The 14,444-nt window shown below is 43.2% G+C and overlaps 1 protein-coding gene and 1 long non-coding RNA gene across 2 annotated transcripts; one reads left to right on the forward strand and one right to left on the reverse strand.

Annotated features, from left to right (window-relative positions):
- Positions 1 to 762: 762 nt before the first annotated feature.
- LOC148040477 (nucleobase-ascorbate transporter 2-like) lies at positions 763 to 11,636 on the forward strand. Its single transcript, XM_087699676.1, has 14 exons — positions 763 to 1,225; positions 1,344 to 1,441; positions 1,562 to 1,738; positions 1,827 to 1,927; positions 2,012 to 2,087; positions 2,801 to 2,860; positions 3,029 to 3,210; positions 3,416 to 3,512; positions 3,740 to 3,826; positions 9,895 to 9,953; positions 10,040 to 10,131; positions 10,218 to 10,295; positions 10,478 to 10,638; positions 10,786 to 11,636. Exons 1-14 carry the CDS (start codon positions 1,135 to 1,137, stop codon positions 10,996 to 10,998), a joined length of 1,572 nt encoding a protein of 523 aa, XP_087555802.1. The 5' UTR covers positions 763 to 1,134; the 3' UTR covers positions 10,999 to 11,636.
- On the reverse strand, positions 6,107 to 6,591 carry LOC148040478 (uncharacterized). Its single transcript, XR_015694849.1, has 2 exons — positions 6,462 to 6,591; positions 6,107 to 6,386 (listed from the first exon to the last, which is right to left on the reverse strand). It is a non-coding gene; the product is annotated as an uncharacterized LOC148040478 (long non-coding RNA).
- Positions 11,637 to 14,444: the final 2,808 nt, after the last annotated feature.

Genomic DNA, 14,444 nt, shown 5'->3' on the forward strand with positions numbered 1-14,444 from the left:
GATAGACATGCCAAATTCATGAGGGTAGGCCAACTCTATATGATGTGTCTCAAAGCGAAGGAAAGCATACCTCATGTGCTTTAGAACTGTTGATTGCCCAAAGCATCTAGAAAAAGTTGAAGGAATGTGCCCATAAAGTAGGGCTAAATACAGGATTGAAGGTGAATATTGAATTGTTTGGAGATTAGAGGAAAGTTAGACGATGAATCTCTCAAGTTACGGAATGTGTTGAGAGGGGTCACCTTGAAAGCAAATTGGGCTAACATAAGCAATGTTGTTATGGCTAAATCAAGCAAGAGGCATGCTAATACTATTTTTAGGAATATTGTAGGAGAAGTTTTGGCACTCTCTAAGAGACTTAGGAGGAAAATGTAGATTTTCAAAGTTAGTCTGAAGCTTTTGAGCAAAGTAGCGTTTTAGTAGAGCTAGAGCTTTCATATTGTAACCCAGTAGCATCTAAGAAGATGCAGTTGTAAATACCACCTTAATAGTAATATCAATATATTTATTTGTATTAAAAAAAGCAACACTAAGGGTAAGGCACCCAACTTCCAAGACTCTAGGCGGCTCAATTCTGGGTTTTGAACCTTTGACATTTCACAACCTCACACTCATTCCCAAACAATTGGTGTACATTGTTCCTCCCACTTGTGCAAACCAAGAAGAGGGGGAGAGATTTTGAACTAGGCTAGTTTGATTTTGGTGAAGGCTCCTTGTCCTTGGTCCCTTTGGGCGACAGACACATCAAACGACAAAATCGACACTACCTACAGCGTTCTTTCTCTTCCTTCCGCGTTTGAAACACCACTCGCATCTCTCTGTTCCCAGCTGCCCGCTTCAAACACTCTGTCTGTCTCTCTCACACACACACACACACACACACACACACACACACACTCTCTCTCTCTCTCTCTCTCTCTCTCTCAAATTGAATCCTCCCGTTCTCATCTTTCTGGTACGAGCTGCTTGTCTCATTTCTTCTTCCTCTTCTCCCTCCCTCCTTACCTCCCTCCCTTCCTCCCTCTCTCGCTGTGTCTCTCTGTGGCACACTATCACATTTCAAATTCGTCCCTCTCATCGGTTTCTTCTGAGCTCCCTCGTCCATTCTCTTCTCCTCCTCCCCTGTCGGCGTAAATGACAAACCAGAAGGAAGACCACAGCCATCTGCATCCCCGTGATCAGCTTCCTGGTGTCGATTACTGCATTGCCAGTCCCCCACCATGGCGTAAGTTTGCTCGGTGTTGTCTTCATTAACTTCTTCTTCTTCATCTTCTTCTTCCAGCTTCCCTTTCTTTTCTTCTGTGCTTCTGAGCGGATGGCATTTTCATCTCTTGTTTATGCAGCTCAAGCTATTGTTCTGGGGTTTCAGCATTACTTCGTCGTGCTGGGAACTTCGGTACTCATCTGCAGTCTCCTCGTTCCTCTCATGGGAGGCGGTGATGTAAGTTAAAAAAAAATCAGTGTTTTTCTTCTATGTGTTTGTCTGCCTTCTGCTAACCTTGCTGGAGCAAGGGGATAAAAGGCCAAGTTTGTGCTGATGGCTTCACTGCGCGTTGGACAGGACGAGAAAGTGAGGGTGTTCCAGACCCTCCTCTTCGCTGCCGGTGTCAACACCCTCCTCCAGTCCCTGTTTGGGACTTGCTTGCCAGCAATCGTTGCAGGCTCTTACGCCTTCATCGTTCCCATCCTTACAATCATCTATTCCGACAAACTGCAAGCTATCCAAGACCAGCACACGGTAGTGCTTCTGTCAAATACTCCGACTCTTGAGCCTCCATGGTTGGAGTAATATATCTGTCTGACGCTTTGAACTTGGCCTTATGCAGAGGTTTATTCACACAATGCGGGCAATACAAGGGGCTCTTATTGCCTCTTCGAGCATTCAGATTATTCTGGGTTTTAGTGGTCTATGGGGCATCCTAATGAGGTGCCATGGTTTATCACTGTGCCTGTTGGAACTGTTATGTACGTTGGCTTTATGCTGAGAAACATATTGTTTTTCTCTCGGCAGGTTTCTAAGCCCACTTGCCGCAGCCCCATTTGTTGCCCTGGCAGGACTAGGGCTCTATGAACTAGGCTTTCCCGGAGTAAGTTTCATGTTCCAGGGCGTTTTTCGGGTTTTTAACAAAATCAGTTTGTGATGCTGTACTGAGAGAATGTTTGCAGGACAGAGCATCAGTTTCAGGAATTGAACTGCAAAACAAGGCCCAATGGCTTTCACTCTCTCCAATGCCATTGTAGAAGATTGCCTCGTTTGGTTGCTCACAAATCCCAGAGTCTAAATGAATGCACTGGCCAAGTTAGAAGGACCTTTGCGCTTTCGGCTCAGTTACAGAACCTTTGCCCCTTTTGGCAGAGTTACTTCAGTTTGCCTACATTCCTGCAAACTTTGCAACTGTCACATTGTTCGGAATCTGAATGGAAGAAGAAACAAAAACCATTTCGCAGAAACTTTAGCTTGTGCAAGCCAAGTTTTCTTCCATCTTTAGAGCTAGGACAAGAGGCTGTTTTACGGACTGTAGAACAAGAGGGTCCTATCCTGAAAACAAACTAGCCTCATGATTGAGTTTACATACCCACCGAGAGAACGTTAACGCTCAAATGCTTGCTAACGTTTCTCGTCTTGGTAATATGATAATCAGCCGTTGTTTATCCTCGCTACTGATTGTCTTAGAGGGGCTTCGCACATGACACAGTGAACAGTTTGCCTTGAATGTGTCCTTTGCCTTCTTTTGGCGAAGGCCCTCTTACTCTTGCTCAAATGCTTATGTGTTCATGAAGCCTATTTGCATGATTTCAGGTTGCTAAATGCGTGGAAATAGGCATCCCACAGCTGTTAGTGCTTATCATCCTATCACAGGTATCTCTCTCTTTTATGAGATCAGTTAATGTACAAAGGGGATAAGCGTCTCTGTCTGTTACTCACACCACCCCACACCATCCCCGCAACAGAAATCCAAAAAAAATGTGCAAGTGCTTTGATCACCGTGCAAGTGTGAGCTTAGCCCACTCTCTTCTTGTTTTGCAGTATCTGAAAACGAAGGGAGGGAAGCTGCACATTTTTGAACGCTTCTGTGTGTTACTGGCTGTGCCCATCATATGGGCGTACGCTCATCTTCTGACCGTGAGTGGGGCTTACAGGCATTCGCCTCAGCTCACACAATCACACTGCAGAACAGATCGCTCTGGGCTAGTGGAGTCAGCCCCATGGTGGGTCCCTGTCAACCGAGAGTCTTGAGTTAGCCAGTGTCGTGTCAAGCTCCGATTTGAATATTTTAGCCTGATGGGTGGATTCATCTTAATCGAGCCATTCGTACCGTCCGATGAGTTGCTTGGTTTTAGTCCGTGTCTTAATTTTTTTAACTTTGTGAGTATGCCTGTCTCAAGCAAGGGGATATCTTGTCTTCCTTCACAGGCTGAGGATTCCTTATCCACTACAATGGGGGGCTCCGACGTTTGACGCTGCTCATGCTTTTGGCATGATGTCCTCCGTGCTGGTAGCTATGATAGAGGTGAGTGTTCATTCGCTGATTCATTTCAGAGTTTTTCCACATTCATCCACTCAGTTTTGAACACTGCACTGCAAGTCTTTCTCCCAAGATTTACTAATGGACCTGTCGGTATCTCTAGTGCGCTTGTCTATCTTGCTTGTGCAGCTGAGATCCTGGGAATTCCTTAAAATCTGTAGCAGTGCATCTTCTTTCTCGTCTTGACAATGCGTACTCTTTTGGCAATGCAGTCAAGTGCTGGTTACTATGCAGTCTCGAGGTTTGCTAGTGCTACTCCCCCACCTCCCTTTGTTCTGGGGAGAGGAATGGGATGGCAGGTAAGTCTGCAGTCCATCTCCTTCAATAACTTGATGAATCTAGCAGGCTAACTTTATTGCAAGCATTTCTCTTGTTTGAACTATTAGATTTAGCACCTAATTCTCTCTTTTGCAAGCTTGACTGAGGACTTTTGCTTGAAATTTAGCATCTAGTTTAATCTCGTTAAATCAAGTGTGCACGGTAGTGGACGTGAGCATTGGCCTTTATTCTGTTGCAAGATGAAAGATAGTGAGATCCTTCAAAGAGCTGTCACATAAGGCGACACCAGGCTCTTTAAAAAAAGAAAGACATTGAGTAGAACATGGATTGCATTTGTCCTTTTCTTTCTATCCGTTGAAGAATTTTTGGTTTGATCACATTTTCTTCCACTACTACGTATAGGAGGATGCATTATAAAGAATAGGACCCGTTAAAGGACGGGCTTTGAAAGTTCGATATGTAGCATGTTTCATAGTTTTCAAAGCTCGCTATGTAGCATGATCCAATGTAAGAAACCTCGCACAATTCACTTTTCAAGGTACCAAGGCCCAAAAAGCCAGGCCAAAAAAGTGGAAGCATCTCGACTTTATAGGTTTTGAAGAGAAGTAATCATGTCTCTATAAGGTCTCAATCCTAAATGTTGAAGAAAAATCGTTCAAGACATGCTAAAGCATCTCAATTTGTGTCTCTAAGAAATTGTCTTACAAGCTGTCATAACTACTGGAGTTAGTTGATATGATTTGAAGCTTATTTGGCCAAGTTGTTCTAAACGAGTGGTGTTAGTTGGTGTGACATACATAGCTTATTTGGCCTATTCTAAATATGTGAAGGTAGTTGAATTGCATGAAATACATTGATGTCTTCTTTTTCCTTTTTGGCTTGCTTTTTAAATGCAAGGGTCTTTTTGGAAATAAGGTTTATTAAAGAGACAAAAAGCAATGCTTTAAGTTTTGTGTTGGTGCCAATAGGGCTACAATTGTTTGGTTCAATTGTGACTTATAAATTGGCAATGAGTACCATCTTTGATCCAAAGAGAGTAGTGAGGGAAGCTCGATAAAGGACATTTGAAAGCATGATTGGCCACATTGACAAAAATGACCAACTTGGCACTAAAGATAACAAATGCCAAAGCTCTTGTTTAAAGCTCCACGATGACCCATGTTGATTGAATGATAGGATTCACAATGAAGAGATGGCGTAGATGTACTACCGACTTACATTTACCTAGTGATAGGGCTCACAACTAAGAAATGGGGTTTTGAATGTGCTAGATTTGGAGTAACAATTATGTCAACATCTCTTAATGAGATTCACCATGAGTTAGCATCCCACTTGTGAAGAAGTTTCAAAGGTTGCCTTTGTTAAGTTATTGACTCCATCTCTTGCCTTTGTTAAGTGTTTGACTCCATCTCAAATGGCTTCAAGAAACATCTTTGATACATATAGTAGTCAAAGAATCTTGGTAAAAGACATCTAAAAGCACAAGTACAATAGTGGAGTTTGAAAATACATAATCACTTGCATGTGATCTTTGAAACATAAGTGGAATGAAGGAGGTAAACTCTAGAAAGAAGTTTGCTATGCAAATTAGTGTAAGTCCTTATGTCATAAAATTGCGACTAGCTTCCTCTTTAGATCTCAATGCATAGTAGGAGGAATGAAGCTCTGTGTGATAGGGATGGGTAAATCTAGTCGGATGTGTATAGGCCAAGAGTGAAAGTTACAAAACTTCCAATATTAAGAAGCAATGGCCAACCTTCTCCATGACATTAGAGAAAGCTCCAAGCTTGAAAAGAATTGGAAGAACTTCAAGTTGAGCGAAAGAAGTGTAATGTCCAGGATCTATATGCGAACTTTTAAAGATAACCTCCCACTAGCAATTTGCAATTACCAAGCAATCACATAATAATATGTTGGGATCCCTTTTCCATGCTAGCAGCATAGGGTAGAGATCCAAAGGTAATCTCATTGAAGACCATGTTATAGAAATAATCCATCAAAGAAGCAATTGATGATATGTAAGACACTTCTCAAATGGTTTCCTCCAAATGGTATACTACGTAAAGAGGATGAAGAAACCCCCTCTAAACAATCACATAACTTGATAAATATCCTTGCCATGATTGAGGGGAATGTTGACACATGCTTTAGAGCCTTATTGATTGCAATTTTTCTCTTTCCTAAATGTATTATCAATGAGGAAGTAAATGGAAAGTAAAGAGGCGGTAGGTTAGATAAACTTGTATGGCTAGAGGTGGGACTCGAATTGAATGACTTGTGTAGGTATAGGTGCTATTGCAGATGAGTGAGGCTTGAATACGGTTGCCAATGAAGAAGTCATAATCGACCACCTTCTCTCATGACTTGAGGACTTAGAGCCAATAGCTACTGGTCACAATCAAGCTATCAAGGATGATGGGTCTCAAGGACCAAAAGCCAAATCCTCCACGGTAGACCCTTAATATGACAAGGAAGTTTTTAACAGGGAATAGGCTTGTATATTGTCAAGCTTGGATTGAGTTGTTGAAAGTGAAGTGAGTAAAGAGTGCAATGTACTCTGCTGGACTCAAAAGACCAGACCTTTCGATTCTAGCATATGGTCCAAACACCATCTCGGTAGTAGTACAATCCTGTTGCTCACTCAAAAGACCTGACCTTTCGATTCTAGCATATGGTCCAAACACCAACTCGGTAGTAGTACAATCCTGTTGCTCAACTACACCACCCTGTAAGAGTAGAAGCTGTTGAAGACTGCCTTGTAAGAGTACAAGCTGTTGAAGACCGCTATAAAGCTCAATGACAAACACAATGCATAGAAAATAGACTCACCAAAATGATCGATTGAAAATAGATTTATACTTCTCCACCATGGTCCTACCATAGACAAAATCTAAAAGATGCTGGGTCTCGTAACTCTATAGACTAATGCCCAAGTGTCTCAAAAAGTCATGAACGAAGCCGCTAATGCTCATGGGCATGCATGGATATGCTCTTGACGAAAGCAGAGTTGGTAGGTGGCCTCCTTGGAAAGGTTGACGATGCTCCTCTCTATAATGAAAACATCAAGAAGCTTGCGGATTGGCAACATACGAGGTAATACTCAACCAATGATCTGGCTGGCCATCAAGAAGGGCCACAAAGTGAAGACTTTGTGAAATTCAAGGATGCCATACGGCTTCACCCTAGATGCAAGGGTAGTGAGATTTAGGGTGAAAGGGTAGTGAGTTCAAATAGCTCACCCTCTTGTATTCCTTCCCTTAGGCGGAGATCTTGTAATTAGGCACCTACACTAGAATGCTCAAAGGATAATCTCTCCGAAGAAAGTTGAGTATTGCCATTGCCCAACTATCAAAATAAATGTACGTGGAAACAAAAATCTCCACTCATGATGGTCAAGAAGAACGAAGGATAAGTTCAGCAAATGAAGCATGTCAGTAATAGTCTGATCAAAGTCGCTACACCTGAAGCAGAGGATTCAGGAAGGCTGGGAGAAGGGAAAGAAGCTCGTCGATGGCACGAGAACTGTTGCTTCGGCCTATGGGCACTGTACGGACATTGGATCTTTGACTTTGGCTCTAGCTCTCAGACATTGGCACTGGTACATTGGCTTTCGCTCTCTAGATACGGGCATTGCTCGAATTGGTCCATTGTGTATCATGGGAGAGGTTTGAGTCTTGACAATGATCCATCTTGCCGCCTAAAGTATAATCCGTAAAAACAATCCTCAATAAACTCTCCCAATCAGAATCCCTATGTCTCCCTCTGTATTCTGAAAAAAGAGCCTCTTATCAATCTTGACAAATCCCACCAACTGGAACCTCCATTGGCCAATAGCTCGACGAAAGGTACTAAACCCTACCCATGTGTAAAGACAAGATGTAATGAACATCCGCATTCGATGGGTCGAGAAGAGAAATAGCTCATGGATGTGGAAGAACCGTAGAAAATTGCTCAACATTGAAGATACTCCCTAGAGCTTACAGAGTAGACATCCATTAATCTGGCTTATATAACTCGGTTTTAGACCCCCCTCTTGAGACTGTATCTTTCTACAGTCATGATGAGAAGGACGCTGAAACCCCATTTGAATAAAGACCATATCTTCATCTCAATACTCGAAGCCATCTATCTGCTGATAAAGTAGCATGCACTGGCTCTTTATGCCCAACTCCAAGTTGAAATCTTCATAGCAATACAGAACCTCTGAGGCAAAGGAAATCTATCCTCCCAAATACTGGGCGCTAAACTAAAAGAGCCCTTGAAAGTTGAAACTCCAATCTGCAAAGTCACCAACAATGAAGCAATGGTCCGGCTTGTATGCCGACCATTTGAGCATGACACAGTGGTGAGCTTGTGAATGTGCGATAGAATATAAAGATGGGTCCATGCAAGTCTTCAAAGGTGGTATTCTGTAGATTGGCTGGCCGATATCAAGTGATGCGATAGTTTTAGTTGGAAAATGTGAACTGTTCTCCCATCTTCCAAATCAGAAGTTGCGGGAATAAATTCAGATAAATGGTAGCAAGTTGCGGGAATAAGTCCAAATCATAGGGCCGCTGGTACAACCTTAGGGACAGAATATATAAATGGACAGAACCACTCTCAGAATAGAGGATGCCAATTGATGATAAGTTGCCGAAGGAACGCTAGATGTCCAGGCAGTCATAGGACCTAGTTCATGGCTACGAAGAACGCAGGGTATCCATGGCTACGAAGAACGCAGGGAAAGATCCATCAGGGTATCCATGGCTACGAAGAACGCAGGTTGTCTTGCCATGGCAGCGTTTAAACGTGGATATGTCCTAATGCTGCCTTCCATATGCATCACCTTTTGACGCAAGAGAGTCCCCAAATGTTGCCTAAGTCGCTGTTTTTGTGCACAAGCACAAGACATGTGAAGATGGAGGGGGCTGTCCCACCGATACTCAATCAGGTTGGTTGGAGGGGATGTCTACCTTAGCTTACATGAACAAGGACCGCAGAAAATGCAGTCTCTTGTACTCCCAAGTCTTGAAAACGCAGCCCGCAGTGCGTAAAAGGAGAAAATGAACACAAGTAGGTTAGAAAGATGAAAAATCCAGCAGCACAAGGTCGGGAGGATGGAAAATGTAGCAACAGCAGGTCCAGAAATGTGAGAACGCGGCACTAAAGAATTCGCTACAGCAATAACGCTGGTAAAAGGCAGGTGATGCTTGGAAAGTGCCGCTGTGATTACGTACAGCAAGCACGAGTTGTACATGCTGCGAGGTTGCCGCCACTTGAGAGGGGATAGATGAAGATAGCGAGGAAGTTTTGGTACAGCAAAATGAAGTGTTGCTACAGCAAGCGCAAAGTTAATGGAGAGGGGGGGTAGGCTGGAAAAGGTGTTGGACAGCAAGCTCGTGATGAAGTACGGAGGTAGTCCTTGAGCTCAATCCCACGGCTGGGGCTCGAATCCTGAATGGCGACGGAAGAAGGAATAAAGATATGAACCCAAAAGCTGAAGAATCTCCGTAGACGGCAGAACCAATGAACGAGGTCAAAGGTGGCAACCCCGAGGAAGTACGAAATGAGGGCGTTGCTAGGAAGGGACAAACCCATAATGTGGGGTTTGGAAAAAAGGCAAGGTGGAGAGCGCTTTAGGTTCCTAGATCTGTAAAACACTATGACGCTTCTGTATTGGTATTAATCCATTAACGGACGAGGGAAGGGAGGCGAAGAAGGGCGTGGGGAGGAAGCTCTTCAGATACTAAGAGAGATTACAACTAGTGAGATGCCAAAATCCATCAGACCTTTGAAGAAACTTGAGACTTACTTCTTCCACGGGCTTTTGTTCCAATTGGCACTCACAGAGAGAGAGAGAGAGAGAGAGAGGCGTGCATCTATATAACTTTCTCACACTTGCCCCAAAGGCAAGGACATAAAGCATGCCCTTACGGGCAATGCAAGTAAAATAGTCTAAAAACAAGGGCACACTAAACTTTCCAAGAAACTCTGAAGATTTTGTATCCACCGTTATAAGCATATGCCCTTATGCGCAATGCGTAAAACTTGATTAACATCTTGCGGGATGTAGTTCAATTAAGCTTGTTTTACTTCTTAACGACAGGGGATTGGAGTTCTTATTGATGGATTGCTTGGTACGCTCACAGGATCGACTGTGTCCATGTAAGTATCAGGCTTAAGAAGTTATGCCTACTCTATTACTTTATTCTACGATCTGTGAAAATGGTTGTTGTGTTGGTGGATCGCAGTGAAAATGCTGGATTGCTTGGGTTGACACGGGTGGGAAGCCGAAGAGTCACTCAGATTGCTGCAGGCTTCATGATATTCTTCTCTTTATTTGGTACCATAAATGTTGTGTTCATGCTTTACTTGTGTTATGAAAGCAAGCTGTGTCTTACTTTGTCTCATTCATACCATCGAATACAGGTAAATTCGGTGCCATTTTTGCATCGGTGCCTCAACCCATTGTTGCTGCTATCTTTTGTGTTCTCTTTGCTAAAGTGGGTAAGTTCTTTAAATCTGGATACTTGTTCAACGCAACTACCTAGGTCCTAATTGCTCTACCTTATCAAATTGGAGCGTGGGGCTTCCATCCTTATGAATGATGTTTCGTGTCTATGTGTGTGCGCATACATGCTGACACCCACCGACCACTAAATCTGATATGATTTTCTTGGTCTTCACAGTGGCATGCGGCATCTCATTTCTACAGTTTGTAAACATGAATGACTCCCGAAGCAAATTCATATTGGGCTTTTCAGTGTTCATGGGAATATCTATACCTCAGTACTTTAAGGAATATGCTGTCAGTGCTGGTCATGGGCCTGTTCGAAGCCATTCCCACTGGGTAAGTGTATTTCGATGCTTATGATAGTGGCTCATATGAGCCGACTTTTATATGTGGATGTATGACATGTATGTGAACGAGTGATGAATTGCACGATTGCTGCAATCGTCTGGTGCAGCTTTTGACTTGCTTTCTTGTTGTGGGCAGTTCAATGATTTCTTGTTTGTGATCTTCACATCTGCTGCAACTGTAGCCTTCCTTTTGGCTATGGTGCTGGACAACACTCTTCAGAGAAAAGAAGCGAAGAAAAACCGAGGGAGGTTATATTGGAAGAACTTCCGCACATGGAAATCAGATCCAAGGAATGAGGAGTTCTATTCTCTCCCTTACAACCTCAATAAGTTTTTCCCGCCCATGTAACAAGTAGGATAGCTGGGACAAGAAACATCACTGCGCGCCTATTAGATGTGGTATCTCCTCCATTTTTTGTTCTCTAGCTTCCGGCAGCTACTTTTCCACGTATTCTGTGCAATTGTAGGGCAACTATGTGATGAGGTAAGTTTATCTCCCCTCCAGTCCAACACCTCATTAGTTCAGCACGATCAGTTCTCGGTGGTCAAGTTTTTGGGGCAAGTAAATATGAGAAATGGCAGCCTTTTGAGTGGGGATGGAATGTGCAAAGATCCCAAATTTTGAGTGGAGCTAAAAGCAGTCTGGAGACTGGAATGTTGTAGATTCTGTGGGATGCAGTGTGCTATCAAGAAGTGTCACTTCTTCAGAAAGCCTTTGATGCTGGCCTCCTCTGGTAATCACCTAGAAAGTCTATGATATGGGCCTCTTGTTAGTCTATAAATGTAAAGGCTAGAAAGAGATTGGAAAAGGTATTGCTATGTATGTTACAGCAGATATGCATATATCGCCGCTGAAAAAGCAAAACCGTAAAAGAGAATGAAGGCTGTAGCATTTAATTATCTATCCTCATATCTGCCATACCTTTTGTTATATAAGCTCGTACATGTAACTTTTTATGGTTCAAGCGGTACCATCATTTGCAAACATCACACCGACTGACTTGCACTTCACACAATAATGGAGGACAATTGTCTGTCTATATCGGGGTCAAATCTCAGTTTCAGTAGTAGTGCCTGGATGTGTCATTGTGTGGGGTCAAATAGGAAAAGGAGCTACATTCTTGACATGAGCAGCTGCTTGAAAAGTAAGGGAATGCAGAGAGGACCGTTCATTCCATTTGCATCTATTCGGGTTATTCTTGTAATGCGATGTAGTGATGAGAACATAGATGTAAGGGTCATAGGACTCTACCAAGGTTAGCTCCTCTTCATCTAGCCCACAATTTTGGCCAAGTCTCGTAACTTGTTTCTTAAAAGCTCTACCCAACTGATGCTTTCCATGAGCTCAATGTCTCCTTTGAATTTTCTTGAATGCATGCATGCAAAAAAAATCTTCGGATTAGAATGAATGCCCAGAAGACGCAGAGAAATGGAAAGGCAATTTCAGGGATTACGTTCTGCTACTTGCCCTCTCGATGACGTGACAGAGATGGAGAAAGGTGTCGGGGATAATCGCCGCTAATACATTGAGCGGAAGAGAAGGCATTACACTAGAATGACAAGCGTATCTACAGAGGCCCGACAGCATGCACTTCATGGATGCGCGCGTGTGTAAGGATAATTTCACAAATAGTTTCGGGTTTCGGGATACCGATGGATCAAGAAGATCACTCTACAAGTCAGATCCTTGAGGAGTAAAACAATTTCCTATGTGTCGAGCTCTACGTTTGCACGATTGATCTTTGTGCCTGGGTAGGTGGATATTTAGCGCTTTGTTGACAGTAGGATACAGAAGGATATTTTCTATCCTTCTCTTAAGTTCGAGAATCGAGGTGAAAACACTGTCATGCCAAAGTCTCCTAGGCACGGATGGATTCAAGCTTTTGTCCACACCAAGACTGTCTAACAGCTTCATCCCTATTGAATGAACAGTACGACCAACGATAACGCCCCGCCATCAAAGACGTAATCACCATCGAGCGTCATGACGATCATCCTCCGTGTCGACACGCAAAAAGCTCGCAGTCCCAAGTAAGATGCGACAACCAACGATCCCGAACTAATCCGATGGAATAAAGCCTGGACGCGGATCAGCGAGGTGCGCTGGGAGGGGGAATCGTCGAGCCGTCCACAGCTATGTAAGCCTTGGTAGATTAAGGTTAGGGGGGGACTATTATCTTGACGGCAGCTGTCCTAGCCGAGAGAGAGAGAGAGAGAGAGAGAGAGAGAGAGAGAGAGTGTGTGTGGTGTGTGGGTATAATGTTTACATAAGGCTAGTGTGGTCTATGAGACCATGAAAACCAAATTTGGCAAACGATGTATAGAAATTGTAGTGGAGACCATAGGTTGTAGCTCAATGTTTGTGTATGACCTCAACTATGATGCAAGTGGTTCCTAGCTACTCCATTGAACGCTTGGTGGTGAGTCCATGTCCCAATATAATGCCTCCAATTTGACTAGGTGCGGCCTTTTTTGTTCATCGTCTTGGTGGACGAGGTCATCATGCTCGATGAAGTGGAATGGCTCTATCTAGTGTGACTTCATGATGTGGAATGGGATGTTTGTTATGGTGGCTCTACATCTACTAGGTTAGTAGTCTTAGTTGGATTAGATCTATGGAGAAATTGTCACTCCTCCATGTAGGTACCTTTGGGTGAGTTGGCCTCGTCTTAGTAGTGCTATGCATCACCTCTAGAACTTTAGGAGGAAAAGACTTGGGCATCTCTAGCTCTCATACTCCACGACGTGACAAACAAGTCCAAAACCATTGTAGAAGAGGCTCTTGCACGTCTTAGTGTGCTATACGCTCTCGGCAACAAAGCTGGCAAGTCCTATTCTTTGCAAGAGTATTTGTCCATCTACCTCTCTCCATCTATAGCTTGTGAGAGAATGTGAGTATGTGATTGCGGCTTGTATGATGTGGGAGAGATAGTATCCATGTATGCTAGTTGAATAGTGAATCCATCGTCAGAGAGGCATTTATGGCATGGGAGCTCCCATAATTTGTGCAAAAAGGTCACTACTTTGAAGAATGTCTCTATGACTACGAGTGTTGTCCCTAGCGTTGTTTTGATAATGGGATGTGGGATGGAGGGCTTACTTCTCATCATGTGAGTATCATCATGATTAGTGGCCTTTCCATACTATCCCAGCCATCAAAATAATCTCTCTATTTTGGTTAGATCAATGAGTGGGCTAAGGTGGCTATGGTTTAGGCTACAACCTCATATCTCTACTCCATATAGTAGTGTAGGTGTGACTAGGTTGTCAAACAACCATAATTTGGTGTGAGGTTCCTTGAATTGTATGTGAGCACATTGGTTCTTGAGTGTCCTTAATGCTACATAGCCTTGTGCTAGATGTCTATGATGCCCCTCTCAATGAAAAATGTGGGCTAGTGAGAGTGACTCCTAGATAGACATATTCCTTTACATGCTCCACACTGTCTCCTCCAAATGTGAATTAGTACATGGATCTAGTTACCAAATGTGAAAACTATGGTTTTGGTCTTCCCAAGGTTTATTGTGGTCTTTGTCTCTACAGAAGATGTGCAAAACATCTGGGTGGTGGTGTAGTCCCTCCCTTGAATTTAAAATGAGAACAATATGATCTACATACAATAATATTGATGTTAGCATCCTTTCTACGATGGCTTCTCCTCGCTCAATGCAATTAGATACTTCATCTATATATAAACCAAACAATGTGGGTGAAAGTTTGCATCCTTGTTTCACTCCTACAGATGGCACTATCAATCCTCTTTGATAGCCCCCCATGTGACTTGACAACTCTCTC

Source organism: Lygodium microphyllum, chromosome 2 (assembly GCF_053477565.2).
Source record: "Lygodium microphyllum isolate KBCC chromosome 2, Lygodium_microphyllum_v1.1.10, whole genome shotgun sequence".
NCBI classification, from domain to species: domain Eukaryota; kingdom Viridiplantae; phylum Streptophyta; class Polypodiopsida; order Schizaeales; family Lygodiaceae; genus Lygodium; species Lygodium microphyllum.

What these genes read in the sequence shown, in the direction of transcription:
- LOC148040477 (XM_087699676.1), top strand. Translation starts at nt 1,135, where the DNA reads ATGACAAACCAGAAGGAAGACCACAGCCATCTGCATCCCCGTGATCAG. An exon ending in CTATGGGGCATCCTAATGAG is followed by an intron (nt 1,928 to 2,011) that starts GTGCCATGGTTT and finishes TTCTCTCGGCAG; the next exon opens with GTTTCTAAGCCCACTTGCCG. An exon ending in ATGAACTAGGCTTTCCCGGA is followed by an intron (nt 2,088 to 2,800) that starts GTAAGTTTCATG and finishes GCATGATTTCAG; the next exon opens with GTTGCTAAATGCGTGGAAAT.